Below are 23,447 nucleotides of genomic sequence, written 5' to 3'. Positions count from 1 at the left end.
CAAAATGCACAGGGGTTTTTAGAAAAAAAAAAAAAAAAAAGAAAAATCATTCCATTTTGTAACTACTTAATTCTCTGAGTGGCCAGGAAAGGCCACAGATCAATAAAGTGTTTGTGAAAGACTGAAAGGAAACATAAACCCCAATTCTTCTGGCTGTTTGGCATCTTTGTAAACTTTGAGCCGGGCAGGCCATCCACAAGACCATGGGAATGTAGAGCGAATTGGGTCCTTTGTTAGCAGGGGTGCCATGGCGTTCCATGTATCACAGCCCAGGAATGCAGCCTCTGCTTTGACTGCCGATAGAGAAAATGCATTCGGCCTCCAGCAGAGCAGCCAAAGCTGGCGAGAAAAGATAAGGAAAGTAATAAGTGGAGTTGGGATTGATACTGGCAAGGAACGCTAAATGAAATAAACTTTTATTAGAAAGGGGTGGGGAGGAGGAGAAGGGGCTGAGGGTGGGGGGGCTCTGCCTCATCCACAGTTTTGATTTTGGAGGCATCCTGCAAGCTTTTACCTCCCACCAGGAGCTGGCTGGTGTCCCCACAGCAGTGGTGGCGAGCAGTGGTTCCCTCCGGCAGCCCCATCTGACGTTACTGAGCCTGGCTGGGGTTCAGGGCGCCRCCGCCCGCAGGAGGGGAGGCTCCTGCTTCAGCTCCAGAAACAAACCTTCTGAGCAACTCATCTCCCAAAAAAAGATTTTCCATTACGGGGAGAGAGAAGTTGATTATAAATAACAATAATTTGCCGCAGCTCTCGTGCAAAGTAATGGATATTTATAAGCCATGATACGGTGGCTCAGCTTTGCTTCACAAAAAAAAAAACAAAACTGGCAGAGTGAAAAATGTACCCTGGTCATGTATTACAAACACAGAGCATGACAAAGACTGTCTCTCCTCCCTGTGATAGGGAGATAGACATGGATTTAGGTGAAGAAAAAAAAAAAAAACCAAGCCACACCATCTAGCACCATCCCTTAAAGACCCTTTTCCTCTTGCATACATTTGTCCTTGCTACTGGCATTGAGACAATCCTTGGCAACAAAGCACCTCGCTCTCATGAAGGAAAGCAATTCTTTCTCATTGTGCCACCAATAATCAGAAACCCACATCTTCAGCCTCACTGTCTGACTTGAAGAACAAAAGGCAGTTTTCAGTCTTAACCCCAAGATCTGATTTAAAAGGGGAAGGAAGGAGGGGGAAGACCTTGACCATTCATTAACAACAACCTTTTTTTTTTTTTTTCTTTTTTTGGAGGGGGGGGGTGAAATTCTTTGCACACAAAGTAGTACTCCAGATATGTATATGGAGCCTGAATTCAACATCTTTGAGCAGAGTAAACCTTTGTAGAGAAAAAAAAAATCATGAAAAGGCACTGGAGATTAACACTGTTCATTCAAGAAAGCTCCARCCCCCCAATAGGCTGTTTGAAACAAAGTATACCCCTGTCTAATTGGTGTACAATTGTGTCAGGAATAGAGGGAGAAATAATTTAGATAGTTAAAGAGGAGAAAAGAGTACAATTCGGTCATTATTTCATACTCCTCAGCTTTAAATGGTACTTTGGAGAAATAAGGAATTACAAAGTCTTCTTGTCTCAAAAAACCTACAAACTTTACATCCCAGCTTTACATAAGTGACTTACTTATAGACCCACTCACACAAATGTCTATTTCACATGCACCCACATACAGACTTGCAGCACTTGTTGCAAGTGCTCTGATTGAAATATTTTTAAATTGATTTGATAGGTTCAAAATCTGCTTTTGACTCCTAATAAATCATTGCTATAACTTGGCACTTAAACTCACGATGCAAAATCACACTGAGCCCATGGAGGCAGGTTTTGGGGATTTTGTGAGGTGGTTTGGGGGAATTTTCTTGGGTATTACTTCTTTAATTATTTAAACCTTTAAACACACACGCAAGATATTTGTGGCATATGCTTTGCCCTAAACACCAGATAACTTTGATTTAATTTGTCTTGAGTGGCAAACTGAGAGAGAAACCAAAGTCTGGAATATAGCCAGCACCTGTTCACTTATTAAATTGTCTAAAGAAAGCACAGCCTAAGTTTGCTGTATCTGTACTCCACTGCAACCGTCAACCCGGAGTGCAAGAATCAAGCAAACACTGCCAATAAATGTAACGAAGCTTAATACCATACTTAAGTAATGAGTGGGCAAGAAGCCCTTTGGGAAGGAAGCAAGWAGAAAGTTTTGCTTCCAACCTGGAATCACATGTATTTATTTTGTCTTGTTTAATAATCTTAATTATTGCATGCAGTCCCTGATCAGTCTCGTGTGACAGGGCTCGCTGGCTTCCCCCGAGGTTCGTTTTTAGCCGCATACCACCTACAGCAATTAGCTGCTTGTGCTTTTGTCTGTTTTCTGGCATTATGCCCTTCCCTTTCATGGGATTCCTCTTTTCTACTTGGACTAGATGTTTGCAAGTCTCCTGGCTTTGAGCTATTTCAGCAACAATTGTAGTTGAAATACTTAATATTCTCATGAGAACGACGGCTGGGAGGACTGGGGGGGCAGGGTATCAGCTTCCCAGAGAATGACTTGGAAACCCAATTTAGTGTCACATTTAGCTCCCTATATGGAATGCACACACAAAAAAAAACGCCTTCTGAAAATAACACCCCGCACACATCCAGTTGGCACGGGCAGCAAAGTGAAAACCCAGTGCACAGAGCACAGRAAAACAAGTTCTAAGATTTAAATGTCAACTATCAGCAATTTCCCTTTGTTTTTTATCTTGCAACTCGGTGAAAGGGAAATCTTTTCTTTCTAACAATCTTTTTTTTTTTCCATGAGTGGGATGAGAAGAGTACCACAGCCTTTTCAGTAGCAGCAGATACTTTACATGTGCACTTCATCACAYATTAACTGGAGTGAAGTGACTGCTCCCAAAGGATGCTCAATCACAAATAAATCAAACTTCCTGRAAAAGGAGCACAAATGAAAACATTTAACATTATCTATTGCCTGTGCCCCAAAATGTGATGTGCTGCCAATTCCGACGAGCCTTGACCCAGGGTAGAATTCAACATTTTGGTCTAAATTTCATGTATTGAATGATACCAYGTAAAAGCACACAATAAAAATAACAACCAGGAGGAAGAGGATGGCAAAAGCACTTGCACAGTGTCACACAAAACCCACTGCCACTGCAAAAGGATAGTGGCAAAGCACCAAATGAGCTGTTTAAAAACAGATTCAGACACATGTGCTATTCAATTTTTTAATGTAAAATCCAGGCCTACAGCTTCTCCCAAAGCTCTTCGTGGCTGGTAAAGAGATTCCCAGCCTGCTGAAGAAGAAAACTGGCTTCAGGAAGTACAGCAATATAGTAACAATGATGTACAAGATGTAGTATGGAAAGAAAWGCCTGCACATGTGCTTGGTCCAGCAAGAAGAAACATTCCAAGCCTATAAGCTCATGGCACCTCCATCCTCCTAAAGCTTCTGCAACAAAGGTCATTGGCACAACAGTCTCATTTATTTAGAGGTTAATGCAAATGGCAAAAGGTGTGCTGTATGCAGAGGTGTGGAAGGAARAGATACCCATCACAGATACCTGAAAAACCTTCTGTAGCTCAGCACAGCCACTCACAAAGCTATCCAGGTGAGGGGAGCAGTATCAGTGTAGACTTACACACACAGTTTAAACTCATATTGCCTTACCCATGAAGGTATTCCACTCAGCATCCAAGTCTCCTTGGTTGGCCAAGCAGCCTCTCATGACATTAAAGCAGTAGTTGTAGCAGGGCTTCACTGACACCAGACCTCGGCAGTGCGGGCAGTACATCATTTTCAGCAGCGCTCGCGTGCCCTGTGGCGTGGGGTTCACCTTTACGAGAGAAAAAGAAAAAWGGAGAGGAAAATGAGCCCTCAGTCACTAAAGCAAAAAAACCCCACACATTTACCCCAAGGTGCATGGGAACGAGCTGTGCAGAAGAGACACAGTGGAGTCAGCGATCACCGTCTGGTCCCTGCTTAGGTGGTCCAGAAATCTGGAGAACGGAGGAAGGGTTCTGGCTCACCACCTTGGGTGTACCTGCCACTCCACGGGATCCCCATGTCTGCAAAACATTATTTGCCCCATGGAGTACATCTTGTGTGCTGTGGGACCTTTCTCAGGGCTGCAAGGAGAGGCACCCCAAGGGGACAGAGGCAGCACTCAAGCTCAGAGAAGGCAGTAAAATGCAACCAACTCAAAAGCTGTCGCACAAGGCTGCACTCTCTGAGCCCTGTTGCAARCATATGCCGAAGATGATGATGCTGRGATTTCTCAGGAAAAAATGGGATGTCAAGATGGGATGTCTGTCRCTATCCCTGTACCAAACCCACCAGGAATGTGCCCTCCTCCTCGGCGGGGCTGCAGCTCTTCCTGGACAATCGCCCAGCAGGGCTCTCCAGCACAGAGACCAGCTCCTTTATCTCACATTCAAGTCCCTCAACACAGCATTTACATGACAGATACCCGGGTTCATTTATACTCAGCACTCATCACSCTCAGTAACGCCATTCCCCACACCCGAAGGAGGTGGCAGCTACAACCCTGCAGCTGAGGACAAGGCAGGAGGACCCTCAGAGCCACCGTGCAGCTGCTGGGCGTACGAGCAGAGCTGACTGCAGCAGGCACGTCACCCCTGAGCCCTCAACAGGGCTGTTTTCCAAAGTGACTCATGGTCATTCATGTTTGATTCACTCTGGCCCAGCTTCAAAAACCATTCATTTCATTGAAACCATTTCCACCCAGCCAGTCCAAGGAGCATTAGCTCCATCCCGACCACATGGTGGGTCTGTCTGAAGTGTTGAACAGAGAAGCTCCCTCAAGAGCAAGTTTAAGTGTTAATGAGCCACACATGAAAAAAGAAAATTAAGATGCAATCAGAGATACATTGACAAAACAGAAGYGGTGCCTGGTGTTTTAAACAATGCACCTGAGACTCTTTGTAAGTCATTTAGKGAAGTGCTCTAAAGAGGCTGYGATCCAAAACTGTGCTGGAGGAGACACACAACATCYGTGAGGAAGGGGGAAGTCACTCAATACAAACAGCTGGAGATGTGGATGGCCTTCACATGTCATCTGCTGGAGGTTTGGGAACTGGCYTCATGGCAGAGAGGACAACAGGACTAAGTGGAGAAGAATGTGTATGAGGAACAAACATATGCTGAGGACCTTACTGCTGCCCATCTCAGTGAGAGGACTATGGAGAAACCAAGCCTAATCTGGTGCACAAACTTGTTGGCAACACATGAAACTAGGAGGTAAGAGATTTTAACAAAAACCAGGAAAGAAACAATGCTATATAATCAGGCTGGCAATGTTAATAACATCAGGAAATTTTCAAACCCTCTTTTCTTATGAAAAGAGACAAAGATAAGGATCTACTGTGTTTCTGACAACTCCAGAAACCACGCTTTCTCTTCAGTAGTAAAGTGAACTGGTTAGAGAGACAGAAAGACAATTTTCTGCAGCTGATGTAGCTCAATGCTGAATTTTGGCTGGCTAGCAATGTTCATCAGACAGCACTTTACCCTTCATTTGTCCACAAAGAGCCTGTTTGAGAAAGAGGAGAATCCATGTAGAAAGCTGTTTGTGGTGGCTGTGGAATCTGATACAGATGCTTCAGAACATATACACATTTTGTATTTTATATATATATATATATATATATATTTGGAAGGCACAGTGGGAGCAGGAGCCCCAGCAGAAAGCTCCCTATTGGGACAGAATGGCTTTAAAGGAGAGCTGGTTCAAACATTAAGAACTCAAGCAACAGAAACCAGCTAAATCAGATGATTTATAGTTGGAAAACTGGAAACAGACAAATGTAAAGGTATCATCTGCMATCCAGATGGTGAAGCCCTTGCATAACAAAAAAGTGGCAGGGGGAAACTAAATAACATCTCACACCCAGAGACAAGAGCTCTGAAGGACGCTCAAGTTTAGCAGTTCAGTTGTTTCTCTGATAAAAATCCCTTCCTGTGTCACTCGGCAATAGGTGACAGGATCTCCATGCCAAGTCCTCCACGCCAGCCAATCCTGGCCATCCTAGCACTGTAAGCCCTCAAAGGAGTGCTCTGCATCCTCCTCAGGAAGAAAAAATAGGAAAATGTTGATAGCACAAACCAGGTGCTAGAGYAGTTTGAAGTGGAATGAGGAGCAGGAGGATCGTCCAATCCTACCAYGGAAAGCTGCAGCTTTATGAAGGGATTGCATGGCAGCGTGCTGCAAAACGCACCCGCAGAGCCGTGACCCAGGAGGCCCCTTCCCATCTTAGGTTCCCGCCTCGCCCCACGAGCGGCTGCAGCCCCGCAGCATCCCCCGCTTTGATATTCCATAGGGGTTGATTTACGAATCCCAGCAGATGCAGGGGAAACTGAAGCTGCTCTCCTGCGTTCCACAGCAGGCAATATGCAACGGGCACTGGGATTAGGTCCTTTGAACAAAGGTGGAATGATTTTAAAAGCAAACGAGGTTTCGCTTCCTTCCCCACGTAGGTTTGAGTCCTGCACAGAGCTAAGCAGAAGGTGAACACAAAGGGGTGATGGAAAAGACAAACCCCAGCCTGCAGTGACAGCCAAACTGAGCCCTGCTAGTGATGGATGTAACCCACAGGGAAGCTGTTAGCGTGCAATACAGTTGCAGGTGAAGGGGAAAACAATGGGCAAATTCATCAGTCCAGAACTGGCATTTTATGATGTCAGAAGGCATCTTTATGATGACAGAAAGATTCCTGTCATTTTGCCAACAGGAAGGCAAAATCAAAGATCACCTCTAAGAGTTTTGGGAAGACTGTGAGCAGTTACACCTCATTACAACAGTGATAAATGCTTAACTGCTGAGTATCACTGCAAGGAGAACCTTTACCCCTGGCATGGGGCCATACCCAGTCCAGACCAGCTCTGGCTCTGTCAGTGGGATGTGCCATATGTTGCATTGGCAATTCTTCACAAGCTTTTAATGTTGGCCTTGCCACACCAGGTGCAAGCTCTTAAAACGCCATTGTATGTAACAGTAAACCCAGATATGCTTTGTTCTGGGGTTGTGTTTATCTTGGAAAGCAACTCAASCTCATTCAAACTGTACTCTAGAATGACCCTCAAAACCAAGTAATCTCCCTTCTAATAAAGCAGAATCCCAAAGAAAGCTTTATTTGCTGGAGGGGATTTACTCTGGTAGATTTGAGCCCAGGTAGTAGTAGCTGCAGTGCACATACCCTGTAAAAGCTTCTGATAGAAGTAAATGCACTCCAGCCCCTTCCTTTTATCTTGTGAAATTTATTTCCTTTCCATGGCGTTCCACGCCACTGCAGCAATCCATCACCCTGCGGKTTCATCATGTAAATTACAATTTGTCCATATCTATACGCTTTGTCAAATGTGAAGATTAAAAGCTGCTAACAGATGTGTTTTGGCACCAATCTTCACATTAATATCGAACTTGCTCTTTAAAAATATAGATTTGCACACAATTCACAAAAATTAAGTGAAAAGCAAACAACTCTTGACTTAATACAAAAATTTTGTATCATGTTTGTTGGGGTAACACCCCCAACTTATATTGACTCATGAAGGTAAAATCGCATTCTTGTAAAAATGACATGCTCTTAGCATAATATAATGTGTTTTTTGCTGGTACCTTGTCATACCCATCCCATCCCAGAGTCTCACATGAGGGAAGCTGTTACACCCTCAGCCTTTTCCAACTTGCTAGCAATTGCAGCTGGATGCACTCCTTGTAGAAACATCACCACTAAAATACACACCTATCAAGTGCAACGCCTTGTTCGGAGCCTACCACAATACCACCAAAACTCAAAATAAACTGATCTGTGCAAGCAGATAAAGTTCAGAGAAGCAACCAAATACTTTTTCATCKCCTTCCCAAGGCAAGGAATAGCTGAGGAAGGATGACAGAGCTCCAACTACGGATAGTCCTGCAGGGAGCTCCCATCAGCTGTCAGACAGCCAGAGCTACATTACATTCTCTCACTTTACCCTCAAGTTAACATTAAGAATGTTAATAATAACATTTAAAATCCTGTCAGCTTTAACGACTATTTATAATAACTCTGATAACTGAGGCTTTCCTATTTGCCAAGCTTGCACAACAAAGCGTTGCCATGCCAGCAGCACAGCCACCAGAAAGCATAAAAATCCAACAATTTGAAAATAAATGCAGTGAAATTACTTTTGTTTTATACTGTGTTTTCTTTGCAAAAAGATGCATGAGAGCAATATTGGCTGAACGACTGAAGGAGTAACTTCTCAGTGACATCAAAAGATGATTTCAAAAACACACTCTGAAGCTGACTATGAGATGCTCTAGGTGAGCAGTCAGCTTAGACAACTGAGCTGTCATCCGTTTCTGGGACTAATACAACCTTACTTGCATCATTTTTTCCTTCTCTCAGGGTTGTGCAAGAGCATCATCTTGGCACACGCTGGTCCAGACGTTCAGCTCACTATGAGGCAGAACATCATTTGGGAGGCTCTTGGTTTGCTTCCCCACCCCAAAAATTCCAATGAAAGTGTTTTGGAATTAACTATGTATTTAACCAACTTTGCTGGCCTGATGCTAGAACATTAATAATTTAGACAGCATCTGGTTCAACCACAGCTTTGGGCCTCTGAGGTCTTGCATAAGGGAACACACTTAGGAGTGATATTCGGGAACTGCACGACTCTGTGTCTCATCAACGCTTGCTACTCACGGCGATGTCTGCTGCAGCATTATCTTGTGCAAGGAAAAGTTCAAGAGTACATTTATGCTCAGTTCCCTACTTACAGCTTGCTCTCCCCGCCCCAGATGTGACACTGCCAAGAGGAAAAGCAGAGCTCCTGAGAACCACACCACCAGGCACTCAACCTGCTCAGTCTTAACATTCACACACTTGTCTTCCCCAACAGCACCCCAGCCCACAAAGGGGCATAGGGAACCTAAGGGTGCCAGCCAAATGGCTGCCTCTCCCTCTGAACACTTACACAGGGGTGCCAGGGTCAGCATCTGCTGCTCATGGTGCCCTCGGGACCAAAGTGCCTTTCACACCAAGCTTATTATTCTCTGTAGAACCTGCTTCTTCCTCCCTCACACACTGCGGATCATGAGGAGCATTCCRTTTGCTTTAATGAGCAAAACAGCAGGGACATTTATCTGGGCATCTGCAACCAAAACTATCCTTAGTTATCCCTCACATTGTCTTCAAAATTAGCAGCAGAACCACAGTGCGAAACAGAGAAAGAAAAAATCAAAACCAGCCCAGTGGACTGAAGCGCTCCTGAATGACGCCATCGGCTCCAAACCCACAGTCGCATCCACGCACTCGCAGCCCTAAATCCGAGCTGACTGCTGCTCCAGCGTGCTTTGAAGGCCTAGCACAAGCCCTCAGATGGCTGGAGCTGAGGCAGATGGAGTCACATTCTTGGCAGGTCTTCTCAGGGTCATCTTTGATGTGGAGAAGTGCTTGGTATTGTTTTCTGCATTGATATTTGCCCTTGGTATGTGGAAGGAAATGTCCTTGTGCATGGCAGCCCCTCGATCTGGCCCCGTGGCTCGCAACCTGCTGCCTGGACAGCACTGCCTCTTTCGAGGTCCCTCTGCTACCCTGGCTCCTCTGGCTGTTTCTTAGTTGCCCACAAAGCAGAACTGTTTCCCCCTCATCCCTTCCCAATGCATGCAAGCAACATATCCCGTTTCTGTCACTTCCCTGGCAAGGTTTGCTCTTGTCCGAAGGCTGCTCAGCTTCGCTGGACATAGGAACAAGAAATTCCTCCTGAAAGAGGRTTACAGTTACATTCCCCTTAAGTCAAACCAAGGGCAAAAACTGCACAGAGGGAGGCTGGACCATGGCTCTCTGACTAAACTTTTAGATCCTCARATGGTAATTACAAGGGGTACTTTTACCAAAACCAAATCTCGGTGTCCTCCTATTTGTGATGACAAATATTCATTCATTGTTTTATTATTTTCATCACTGCATCTCCTAAGCCAATGGCTGGTCCACATTCAGCACCCATACTGAAAAGGGCAGGAACCACAGTTCAGGCTGTTCATGCAGACCAGCAAGTCAACCAACAGCTCAACTAGTGCTCCAGAGGTGCTTCATTCAAGATGAGGCAGCTGAGAGCAAAAGGGGTTAAAAAGTCACCAGACTCCCWCTCCAGCTGTGAAGTGCCTGTGGGAAGGCAGTCACCTATCCCCTCTGCAATTCTGTTCATGAACTGAAGAAAATTCCCTCCTTGGCTACTACCATTACACTTCATTAGGGAAGAAATGCCAATACCAACAAAGCTGACCTCCTCCACCCACTGGGAACATCTCCAGCAGCTTTCTCTTGGTTGCTAATGTCTCCAGAGGACAGCAGATGAGGCACACGGTGTAATCCCCATATGAAACTGCATCAGCTCATAGGACTCAACTGTGCTTCCAAACTAAACTCCATTTCTGGCATACAACTTCCAAGCTGTTGCCTCTCCCAGGGTTCCCAAGGATAGGCTGGAAGACCATTTCCAGCAGCCCAGGTGCTTTGGTGGCAGCTACATCTCATGTGGCTTTCGGCACAAGTTAGGGAGGTGATCTGAGCTYCCAGCAGTTCTGCCTCAAATTACAGGACACAAGGGCAAGAGGGAAAAGTGGTAAAAGAATCCCAAAACAACAGATTATCACCATAAATTTCCTTGGGGGCTCCAGAAAACTCTCACCACCACTGCCAAGTGCAGGAGATCACATCCACACATCCCGGTCTGCAGAGGGATGGTGAGTAGACTCAGGGATTCCATGTTGGGTGGTTGCACACTTTACCTTTCATGTGCCTCTGTTGCTGATCTCCAGCCAGACCTCTCCTCCCAGCTCCTCCTGACCCTACAAAATGCTGTCAGAGAGCTGAGCCCTTGATTTCCCTTCTTCCCCCACAAACAGGGACCTCCACCCCATACCCGTAGCTGACCTGCACCCTACAAGCCCCAGTGAACTTTGCCCTCAAAGGTGTCATGACCCTTGACCAGGCTGTGGGTTTAATGGCATGCAACTAATTATGGGAACATCCCAGCAGCTTGAGAACTGCCCAGTTGCAGGTTCTCATCCTTTTTCATTCACTCRGGGCTCTGGCTTATATTTGCTCCATTTTTTGAGGCCTGGCTGGGGCAGGAAATGTCACTGCTGGCAGCAATTTAACCCGGCTGACTTCAGCGCTTGTCCTGGGCTAAGTAGCAGGAGAGTGATTAGGGGACAGGCAGATTTCCGTCTCCTGAAGGCAGGGGCAGGAAGGTCAGGGAGAAAGCACCCAGAGTCAGCAGAGGACAGAGGGAAGCACTGGAGGCCCCCAGCCCCTTGCAGCCAACCTCCGAGGCAGAGCAGCCAGAAAGAGCATCCTGAGTCTTCTGTTCAGATCTACCATTCAGCACAGATCTAGAAAATTTTGTACTTTTTGGGTCCAAAGAAGGGAAATTGAGGAGTGAAGACTTGGGTATCAAAGTTGGGGGGTTTTGACAGTTTGAAACAGATCTCTGCTTTCTCTCAAAATCATACAGCTTTCTCTCTGTTGTGAATTCTGGCACAGTGGTGCAGCTTTTGATCCATTCAAGGCTGAATTTAAAGCTATTTTCTAGCATTCTGGCTTGGAAATCAAGCACACTTGCAGCTTTTCAATGTTCTCTCTTCTTTTATCCCTTTATTCCCAAACTCATGCAAGAAAAATATCCTTCTAAATGCAACTCCCTAGCAAAGATGTAAAAATATCCAGGATCATTAAAAAGCCATCAAGGCCCTTCCACTGTAAAGTGCTCTTTGCTCTCCTGATAGTATCCCAGGAAAGTACACAGCTGGGTCTTGCAGTAGTTTGTATTTCTCCCCATGAAGAYTTTCAATTAAACATTTTTAACTTACTTGTAACAAAACGCATTAAAAGTAAAACTAGTTTGCATTCCTTTGGACATTTTTTCATAAAGAAGAATGAAGATTTATCCCTCACGTTAATCCCTGGTATAAGCAGTCATTCTACTACAACTCCTGAGTAAAAATAATAAGGAAGCAAAGTCAATGGAGTCATTATACAGAGCTTAGCAAAGCCAGGCTAATCTATATGTAATGTGGGAAGCCCCAAAACACAACCACAKAGCAGCAGGCATAAAAACATCAGCTTTTAAACTCACATCTAGGATTTCCCATCGTGTCTTGCAGAAACACTATGTTAGATTCCCACTGAATGAGATTAGAACACTACAGAAAAGGTTATTATTCCTTCTGCTGCTGCAACTAAAGCTTAGGTATTCAACAGTAAGGAGTTTTGTTACTGCTTGGAAAAGTCAATCTGTTGTAGGATTTCCAGYGCAACTTGTGAAATCAAAGTGGAAAGTGGAGCAACTGTGATCGTCCACGGCACGTGAGCTATTTTTGCAGCTGCGTGGGACTCTGGGTAGCTTTCCACACTCAAGCAATTAATTCTAGGGTTGAAGGCAACTCTACACTCAAGGATCTTCAAAAGGGAAAGAGAAATCACGACGCCACCTCGGGTTCACGACTGATTYGTAACAGATGCGGGGACCGTAGCCCTTGTGGTTCCGTGTCAAGTCTGGAGACGTTTTGATGAATTCTGAGCAGATGGAGCATAAACACGATCCTTCACCCATGCACGTTTACTGCCTATCAAGTAATTGCACATTCCCCAAACTGTACTGGGGCTTAATGGCCAGACCTCCCACCCAAATATTTCATCCACACTCTACAGCAGTGAAAACCCCATCCCCTGACCACAAGAGCTGCCACACAGCCACCACAAGCAAGGGCCACCAAATCTGAAACCCCAACCAAGAGTCAGCAGGCTTGGCCAGTGGCCTGACATGGAGACATCACACTTCATCTGGCACCACCCCTCCCTCCCTCCCACAAGGAAAGTGTCCCTGAGGCTGAAAGGTTTTGTGGTCTTGTAAGAGTGATMCCACATGTCACACAGAGAGCTCGACACAATCCAGCAGAGCACACCAATCTAATTTGAGAGTCATCTCTAATTAGGTGGGGATTCAAGGTGTCCAAGGACTTAAATCTGCCACTGCTAACTTAATACTCACTCCCAGAGTCTGGGTATTTTAGTAAAGCAATTCCTTCCYTGCTAGTATTCTCTGCCCCGCCATATATGTTCAGGCCTATTGCAGGCTGTTTGCCTCATTTTTCTTCAAGAAAAATTAACATGGAAGCAGACATTTTTTTTCCCCCTATCCTCAGAGACAGTATTTAATATTATCCCCATAAGTCAAAGAAATTTGAATCATTATCTCATTTAAACATGCTGTTTGTGCTGCCTACAGAACTGCATTCTGTTTACAATAGTATCTGAACAGCTATTCTTTTTTTTTTTTTCCTGGCACTTGGAGTGATTCAAACTCCAGCCTGCTCTTYCAGCCTCATGTTTTATTATTCCGTAACCAGGTAGAGAGAAAGTAAATGCCTCTCTGCTCGATTAAATGATTACAATAAATCTTCYACAGCCCAAGGAAATGAGCTGAGTTTGTTAAAAGGAAATCACTAATATTTGTTATCTTACATAATCACTTCAAGGGGATTATTGACTKTTCCCTATACCATACAACTCAGACTCAAAGACAAATCTCATGTCAAAAAAAGAAGTCACCCCACTTAAATGGCTCCAAAGTGATTTATACAAAGAGGGAGGTAAACATTTAAGTGACCAACATATCACAGCTGTTTYATCCCTCCAAAAAGTGACTTCACTATAAAAATCTGAGGTTTAACTTGTGCTCTGTGCGTGGCACCAAGTACAAGTGGTTTTGGCCCTGTGTAGATGGCTGTAGCTTACTGTTATCCCAGAAGTGCTGCTTGCTCATGTGAACTGCCTCTCCCCATGCCCTGGAGCGAGGAGAAAATCATCAGCTGCTCCATAATAGATGCCTGAGCATCCATGACTCACTGTAATTTAAAGGCAATATTAAGAAGAAGATACGGCCATTACACAAGCAAACACGGTTATTTCCACTGCAGAAGGCATTTAATTTCCTGCTGTTGTCGCTCCCTAGACAGGAGRAAAGCATCCACCCGGGGAATTGGGCTGCAGCCCCAGACAGTGATGTCCTCATAATCTGACTCTACCATGCAACAGCACAGCCTACACAGACGGAGTTGGGTCCCACTCGCACTCAGCCATCACCAACGCCTTTAGGCCAACAGGGGAAGATGCTGCCCACCATGGGACCAAGGGACACGGGGACAAACAACCAGGGGACTGAGCTCACCGCAGACACTTTGCTGATGACGTCCCTGGCGACGGCCAGGCCCTGCGCGAAGGTGCGGGCAGCCACGAAGGCTCGCGTCACYTGCAGCTTGAGCTTGCGTGGCACGTCCCCAAAGGGCTTCAGCTGCTCCGTGTACTTGCTGACACACTCCAGGTACTCGTCCGTGAAGTGGTACTGGGGGTTCACCAGGCGGAACATGCGCTCCAGCAAGCGCGCCCAGAACTCGTTGAGCATCTCCTCCAGGTTGACGTTGCCGCCCACGTAGTAGCGCTTCAGCTCCACAAAGAGGTCCTTGAAGAGCTCCGAGTTCTGCATGTACAGGCGGCCGTAYGTCCGCACGAACATGTCGTTCAGAGACTTCTCAGCGTTCTCCAGGAGTTCTTTGAAGAACTCTAGGAAAGAGGAAGAGAAGATACGGTAAACATGAGTGCTAGGTTGCGGGTTTACACACTCCTATGACCACTGCTTAACTGGAGAATTGAGCACAATGAGACCATCATCAAACTGAAATGGAAAATTAAAGGACTCCCGCAAAATTTTCAATCAATGTTTCTATCTCAAAATTTTTGATTACTCTTCTTAAACCAATCCCTGAAGCTCTCTCCTGACTGGACAACTTGTCTGAGTCAAATCTCTCCTGATACAAATGTGAATATCATGRTGAGTCACCAAAAAGACAAAAAAAMCACACCAGTTTCTGATGTTTCCATTTAGTCATCTTAAAAGATGTAATTTCAAAGGACAACATAYTGGAAAGAAAATAAGGTGGTTTTGTTAAACAGATGTTTTACACAAGTTAGTCCTTCTTCCCAGTTCTTGACAATTCATTTTCCAAAATTATCATAAACCAGCCTCAAAAATGAATGTATTTTAATATATTAAAAAAAAAACAAATTTAAAAATCTACCTGCAGGTTCTTTCTCCTGTCTTGCAAGTTCATCACCTCTCAGGGCAGAGCCTGACCATGCACCTAATTGGTCCTGATTGCAGAAAGGGCTTCAGATGTTTGTGGCAGTGCAAAGACCCCACAATTATACCAGAATTTGCTCAAAATCCAAGGGCTAAACACAATCACAAGAGATTTTTTGAATGACAAAGGACAGACAGGGCTAGAGATCTTTATCACTTTCGAAAAGCAAATCCCCACTTTGGTTCACCCTCTTAGGAGCACTGGACAGCCCAGAGAGTGGCTGTTGCCATGTCTTGCAGTGCCCCATCTGTCTCCAACATCGATAACAAGTTGACCTGATGATGACATCACTGCAGAAGCAATTTAAAGAACACATCCTGCCAMGATCGCATCACCACAACCTCGGCATGTGGGTCTGGGCACAAACTACCCTGCCACAAAGCCTTTGYCTTGGAGATTTGGCATAAATGAGATAAAATAAAATTTAAAATAGGGTAGGGGTCCACTAGGCTGAAAGTATTTGGGACACTTGGGGAAAAAACTCCATGCTCTATGGCCTTGGGGAGCAGCTAAGGAGAGAAAGGATAGGTGCCAGTGGGACAAAGCCTCCCATGCCAGCTGTTTGCTCCAGTCCTACAGGGAGCGCGGGCACCCTGGGGAGCGGGTGCAGCTGGGTAAGGAAGCAGATTATTTTATGCATGCCACCAGCAACTGAGGATTCTGACCTCTGCTTTTCTGTGACTCATATTCAATAAATATTTTTTAATAAAAYATGCCTCTGTGGTTTTCTAAATCCTCAAAGGAGCAATGCTTAGAGCCAGAAGTTGCTAGAAGTAGGGGGGGAGAATATTTTGGCCCAGTGTGAATTTAAACCTTGTTAAAAGACGTTAAAAGTATGTTGAAGTTCAGATTTTCGTCTTCAAAGTGCTCCAGTACAAACACAGCCTAACACAGAAAACATTTTCTGGAAAAACTGAAACATTCCATGAGTTCCTGACGAACAAAGTCATGGGGTTCAGTGCCTGACATGGCTGTATATAATGCAGCCTCTTAGGAGCACAAGAGAAATGATCCAGGGAAGAGGAGATTGATTTCAAACACCCAACACGTCCTCTGTCCAATATCAGCAGGAACCTCCACTTTCKTTCCCATGACTGGCATTTCCTCTCCAGGAAGGTTTTTTTCTGTTAAGTTTATACTATAGAGATTAGCTTGGTGTATATTAATTTCTAATTCACTTAATCATTTTGAAGGCTCACTTCCTTCCTTTGCTCAGACCTTTCAGTATCACCAAATAAGTTGTTTATTTAAATACTTTCGTACCAGGCACAAAAACTGCCAGATGCATCAGCAGAATCTTCAAAAAYAATTAGATTTTTGAAATTATATTGATGGCAAATCTATCGGATAGCTGCAACCACCAGTCTAAAGAACCCAAAGCAATGTTTTAAGCCAAGAAAGTTATCTTAAGTAATACATCCRCATTACCATAACCAATTTATTCTCCTGCCCAAACTCATTTTATTGGTTACACTCCAAAGTGGAAGTTGAATAAACTGTATCCAGGTTTTAGAGCTCTTCATCTCTTAGCAATTTTTCATGTGGGCTAGAACCAGGTATGTTCATTTATTATCCTGAAAAAAAACCCTGCAATCTAATTAGCAGCAAATACCTGTGCACCTGCAGCCTGCCAGCCAGCGGCTTTTCCTTGCACAAAAGGAAGGTAAATAAAGGAAACAAAAACTTCCCACCAAAACCAGGCACTTCCAAAAGCCCAATGTAGCACTGCAGAAGGATGCAGCATACATGCACAAAGCCCTTGTCTACGGCTCGAGATTCAATCACCATTTTCATAGACACAAAATACCCATTCTCAGATGCCACTCCCCAGAGAAGAAGGGAGAAGGGCAGAGAAGGCTGTGTCTGCAGCATGGAGTCTTCATCCAGCCCTGCCAGCATCCCTGAACATGCCAGACAGGATGCCCTGGTGACCAGCGCCTGCAGATTGGTCCCCAAGTGCCACTGCTGGCACCTCGAGGCTCAYGGGGTGGAGATGGGGCKGGGAAGGTGGGGAGGGGTGTTGCCAAGCATGGCATTGAGGATGGAGGACCACTCGATGCCTGCAAACAGGGATGGACCCAGCAGTGAGGTGTGCATGACATCTTCCTCCACGCAAACACTCAAACTTGGTCAGCAACAGCAATTAAAATATATATATAGGTATATTTTAGTGTAACTATTGGCACAGTATAAGTCTGTATCCTCAGTTCCTACCTCCACATCAAGAAATCAGCTTGGGCGCCAGAAGGAACATTAATCTTTTCTCTATGCAAACTATAGGCATAGATCTCTGCAATGAAGAGAAAAAAGCCTGAAAGTCCTTTTTATGAGTTAAATGCTAATCTGACTAGTAACTCCCTACATCTAATTAGATATTAATTCTCCCCTTCACAGCAATGAGCTGATTAGCAAACACCAACATAACCCAGCATTAACCTTGCCACCACAAGAAGAAAAATGGCAGGTTCCTCTCTTACGTCTCGACTGTTTGCCGGGTAAAATAAATGACCACCTTTCATTTGTATTAGAAGTCGACTTGTTCTCAAACAAAGCAAACACACAGAGGCCTCAGTTGCTTATTTTACAGCACTGTAAAAGCACGTTTTACAGCTGTGTTGCAAGCAATCTGTACTCATTAAATTATCACTCTGACAGGCTTCCTGTGAAAAGCTGTCAAACGCAAACATTTTTCACAGACRACAAATCATACTTTGCCGGTGCTCTCTCAGACACTGCTATCTGGAGGGACGGCAGGCTCTCTCTTCCCTCCAGTTATCTTGTTTAAACTCCCTGGACAAGGGCTGGCCCCTCTGTCGACAAACAGACACAAGCACACGCACGGCTGGGAAGGGTTTCACAAACTGACCCGCRGGAGCAGCACGTGGCTCAAAGGCTCTCTGGTTCTCCCGACTAGGAGCAGAGTGTGCAGACATGGCTGGGTTACACATGGAGGATGGACCACAGACATGGATTTGGGACAACCTGGCACAGCAGCTCTGGTCCAACCTGACCCAAGAGCAAGGCCTTGCTGTATTTGTCCAACACACCTCCAACCAGTCTTGCTGGTGCAAAGTCACCTTCTCACTCAGGAGGGACGAGCTCAGGGACGAGGGAAGCAGCATTGTCAAGCTGCCCAGTGGGACCAGAAACACAAATCCTTTCTTAACACCTAGAAACAATCTTAAAATTTGTCTGTATTGCAAAATAAATCTTGTGCATGCCTATGAGCTTTGATGCTCAAAGGAAGACAACATTTCCAATGCAATTAACTTTTAGAGGTAGAAAAGGCAGTAATCTGCAGTCAGGCAATCTACAGCTCTGGRCTCTATTTATTCTTCTAACATTTTTGAATTTCAGGGTAGAATTTCAATGCCCAGCACTTGGTGAAAGCCTAGAGATGTCAGGAATTGGTAAGAAATACTGGATGGGACATATCTGCTATCTCTGCAATAAAAATCCTGGGGAAATAAGTCTCTGTTTTTGAACAAATCCTTCTTTAAAAGAGCACACTGGGAAACATAACCATAGTTACTTTGCAATTTCCTTTTTTTCAGRTAATAAAATGTATTACCTTCTTGCAGCTTGAGGGCAGACCAGCCCTGCCAGTAACCCAGCGCAGGAGAGCACKGCATCTCCCCAAGGTGCTTCCTCATGACATCAGATTCCACTGCCAGAATAATTCAAAACAATCTTTCTTCCAAATTGCAGACACATGAGCTAATTGAAGAAACACAATCACTCCACCCACTGCGAGACAGAGTACATCCCACCTCCAGACAACATATCTACTTCTTTTGACTTTCAAACCCAATATATTTTTTGATCTTGAATTAATAAGTGTCATCTGAAAATATTCTCTTATTTTTTTTCTTTTTTTCAAGTAAGAAGGGATGCAGTGTTTTTCTATTCCTCATGCTAACATTTTCAGGTATTTTAAGAGGGGGATTTTCATCAAGAGGGCCTTGCTGAGGAGAGTCTGGTGCTGCAGGGCACAGTCCTACCTAAATCAAAGGCAGCTCSTGGAAATGAGATGAACACATCAAAGGGGCACATTCCCCTTCACCCACAGACAGGTTTGGCATTTCCGTACGTGCGCTGGCAACAAAGAAAAAAGCAGCAAAACRGCCTGGTCTGAGCTGCCTCCTGCCAACACCTGCCCTGTTGTCAGGAGCAGAGCACTGGTGGGTGTCCTCTGCCTCCTCAGTCCTGCCCCAGGCAGAGTCCCCAGGGCTGAATCTGTAGCTGACCACTGCAGGAGCGCAAAGCTCTGCTTTCAATTTCTCTAACTTCAGGAACAAAACACATTTCTTTCAGGGAATACTTYCACATAAAGAAGCAGAGTGCTCCACAGCACCACACTTACTCCTCTTACAGCCAYGCAGAGTCAAACCATCAGTGACCCAAACTCAGCACCTAAAGCCCACATGTTTTAAAGAACAAAGGAAACCTTAACTGGAGTGCAAAAAAAGGTCATGTCTTACCCAAGAGCTGAGCAAGGCTGTTGAGCCAACGTGCTTGCTACAAACACCAATCTGTTGGCCACGTTCAYGTGTGCTGGTGCCCTTCCAAAAGGACACACACCTTCCTGCTCCCAAAAGCCACCAGACACTGCATTTCCCATGCACCAGGTTTCCTTAGTTTAGAGCAGAGTTTTCAATTGGCTTTATTCTGTCTGAGGTTTGCAAATGAACTATGCAGAGATCCCAGCTAGACATGCAATTATTCAACCACCTTAAAAAATAAATAAAACCAGGTTCAAGCATGCACACAGAACATGTTGAATTTTTACAGGCAAATTAATTAGTTTCAGATAATTTACCACCCAGCTTTTTGAGCATACTCTTAATATGTTGTCCAGATTATGATTAATTAAGGACCGTCTGTCTTACCAAAACCTTTAATTTGCTTGTCTGTATAGACAATTATGCTTTCTAGTATATACAGGAGAACACTGCCACAAAGACATTAATTATATTTTCTCCTTACAAGGTTTACTCATAAAATGTCCACAAGAGCAAGATGGATTCCCAGACGAATGCTCCTGCCCAAGCCACAGCCCYGCAGGCTGTGCCGTGGAAGGGCTGGCGCCGGCTCCATCCCAGCATTTTCTAGAGGTGCATCTGTGGATGCAAACTCCACCCTGCAGCTGTTCCTACCATGTGAGGCAAAATTCAATCCAGACAGATAAAAGGAATTTGGGAGAAAAGAGACAAACGTTTCATAGCTCTCTTCACTTGGAGGCTGAAGCCATCCACAGACATGCTACCTAGTCCAAAGAGAGGAGAGCGATTATTTTATTCTAAATGTGCTTCATTATTATTAATATGCCTTCACTTCCTTTATTGCATATACAGCATTTGTAATTTCCACCAGGGAAAAACAAACCATAGCTTAACAACCTTCTTCCGGAAGTGTTGAGAAACCGATGAACACATAGTGTTAACACATTTATTGAATATGAACTCAGGAAGGGCAGGGCAGATCCACAAGCTGTTTCTCTGTCCTGTTTTCAAACATGTGTTAGCACTTATTGACATGAGAAGAACTTTTTCACAGGGCTTGAAGAAGTACAGACTTAAATCTTGCCAGTGTCACACTAACAGCCCCAACATGTGAACACTGTAGAGCTGGGAGGAACATCACCTCCCCAAACTTTGCCTCATTAGTGAAAGTCAAGAAAACAAAAAACAACTGGGCCACAGCCTTATAGGTTAAAAAAAAAAAAAACCAAAAAAAACAAAAAAAAAACCCCAAAACAAAAAGCCACCAAAACCGGTGATTTCTAGAAGTTCTTGTTTCTGGAGCACTTTGGGCCTAGACAGAGTCCAGAAGAGCAAGGCAGAAGATTACATGCAGCATGGGGTACCACCATCACACTGAGACTGASCTTTTTAGGGAATTAGGAGCAATGAAGGAAGAGGAAAAACAATGTGGAGACTGCTGTCTGTGATTCAAGAAACAAACAGCAGCACATTGCACCCTGCTGTATGTACCAGCTATCCCATAAACTAAGAAAACAACAAGAAATGTCCTTGGTCCCTTCTTCTTCCATCCTTCTCTGCCACATCCCATACAGCAGGATGAGCCCAGACTTCGTAGCTTCCTCATCCCTGATTTCAGGGACTGTCACTGCTCACACATCCCATTTTGGGTCAGCTGTTCTGMGTTTTCTCTCACTGCTTCCATGTTGCCTCCTCCTCAAACAGCAGRTCCATCATTCTCAGCACTTCCATGYCCCTCYTTGCAASAACTYGACAGTCYTCTTCCCCAARRCACCTATCCTCAGCTGTTTCTTCTTCTTCCTCCATTGTTTGCTCTTCCCTCTGCTCCCCTCCATGTCTGATTTTCACTGCACCCATTCCACAGTCTAAACTAACCCTTCAGACACACCTGTGACTTCTCAGGTGCTTCAGCCTCYGCCACACATCCATTTGGTACCAGCACAGCAACTTCCCAGCCCGAATTTCAGCTGGAAGTGARCTCCTTTAGGCTGCCTCCCACATCCTCCAAACTCAAAGGAGCTTTCTGGGACACTCACTAAGGTATTTCATAAGTGTTTTCCCAAGCCTCCCTTCCTACTGCTGTCAGAGTGCGAGGAGGGCCCCCACTACTGAACAGTGGGGATGTCTTTCTTGCTCCCATTACCTCAGTTACCCTCATCTCATTACACTTGCATGGAGAGCTCTTCCAGCTGGGGCTGCCTCTTATTTGTTCAGCCAGCATATGAGTGGCTGGACATTAAGATATTACAGTACATTAAGCACTAATAAAATAGCGTCAGTGGGTTATCACACCCCCAAGCCGAACCACCACCACCAAAACAGACATCCAGGGGAGCAGCTACCAGGACTATGCACRTAGGGTTGGTGGCTCCTTTGTGCAGGAAGGAGGAAGAGAAAGTTAATTTTAAACAGACAAACAATAGCTCATTGACTGGTTGACAGTAATTAGTAACCAGAGAGCACCAGGCACRTTTCCTGTAGCCAAGTACAAAGCCTGTTGCCCATATCTTTGCTTTTGGGGAAATAAGCCAAAAGGGTAAGAGCATTTACCTGTGACCTTAAGGGCAAAACTGCTTGGACCTGAGATCACATAAGAGTGTTTGATCCCTTCAAGCCCATACACAAATTGCTTTTGCCCCTCGCTGAATCTTTGCTCAGTTAAAATATCTAGCATCCTTYTTTCTTCCCCTCCTAACCAACAGGGCAGGAATCCCCCTCATCTCCCCACTATGAGATTTCCTACTACTGCAATAACTTAACCTTAGGATCTCTCCAAGCTTCCCAAAAGAGAGGTTTTATTCCTGGCACTACCAGACAAGCATCATCCTTCTCAATTAGTAAAACTGAAAATCATGGTGTAGTACGTACCTCCTTAAAAACCTCCAGATGGAGAGGAGCCAGTTGAACAAAAACAAAGAATAAACAAACTTCCAAGGCACAGACAACAGACAATTTGTTTCACTGCTGTTGCAGTGAGTGGCAAAGCACAAACAAAAGCCCACAAGTGGGATTTTCTAAAGGAAGTGTGTTGGTGGTTGCTCCCTCAGCTTCTCCTCAGTCACTCCCTCCCTACCCTSGGTAAGAACCAATCTAAACCAAGTCTGAAGGATTGTCTCTCCACAATGGCTTCTTTCAGGGATCTTCCCAACATTTTCTGCCCTGGTTGATATGAGGTTTGGTACCATCCCTTTCTGGAGAGGGCAGAATGACACTGTGCCTTCACCCTGATGTGAGCAGCAGCACAGACCAAACCACCCCCTTATTTGTACCTTAACAATGTCATGGTTATCAGCACACTCGCCTGAAGGTGGTGGCAAGGGCAGGGCTCTCTCCACCATACAGATTAATTTAGAAGTTCCAAAACTATGCAGCTCTGGCACAGTGAAAGTCCACCAGGTTTCTACTCAYTGCTCCAGCTGTGTCACATTGCTGCAGAGATAAATGTGCTGCAGACCAGTACTGACCCCTGGTCTTGGGTGTCACAGACACAGGGGACCCGAAGCAGCACAACAAGGGACCAGGTCTCTGCTCTTGCAGGCAGTTTGCAGTAAAAGAGTTAATGTGAGATGAAGGTCCCCAAAGGGCAGTTATTTTGGTAAGTCAGAGCACCCCGATGGGCTGCCAAATTCTAACTATAGGAGCAGCAGGCTGGGCACCTGTGGGGCTCGTCTTTCACTGTTTGCCTCCACACTGCCTGAAGTGGCAGAAAGGAGAC

General features: G+C 45.0%; 1 protein-coding gene across 1 annotated transcript in view; it reads right to left on the bottom strand.

Moving 5' to 3' along the window:
- Nucleotides 1-23,447, bottom strand: part of GPC4 (glypican 4) — a 66,987-nt gene that overhangs the window by 8,966 nt on the left and 34,574 nt on the right. The window contains exons 3-4 of the mRNA XM_057377974.1: nucleotides 14,261-14,652; nucleotides 3,689-3,854 (exon numbers count right to left, since the gene is read on the bottom strand). Of these exons, the coding sequence (XP_057233957.1) occupies nucleotides 3,689-3,854; nucleotides 14,261-14,652 (558 nt within the window). The remainder of the gene's footprint in view (nucleotides 1-3,688; nucleotides 3,855-14,260; nucleotides 14,653-23,447) is intronic.

This window comes from Malurus melanocephalus, unplaced genomic scaffold (genome assembly GCF_030028575.1).
Source record: "Malurus melanocephalus ecotype Western Australia unplaced genomic scaffold, MMel_1.1 scaffold_335, whole genome shotgun sequence".
Classification (NCBI taxonomy): Eukaryota; Metazoa; Chordata; class Aves; order Passeriformes; family Maluridae; genus Malurus; species Malurus melanocephalus.
Note: the sequence above shows the minus strand (reverse complement) of the source record. Positions and strands in the feature narration are given on the sequence as shown.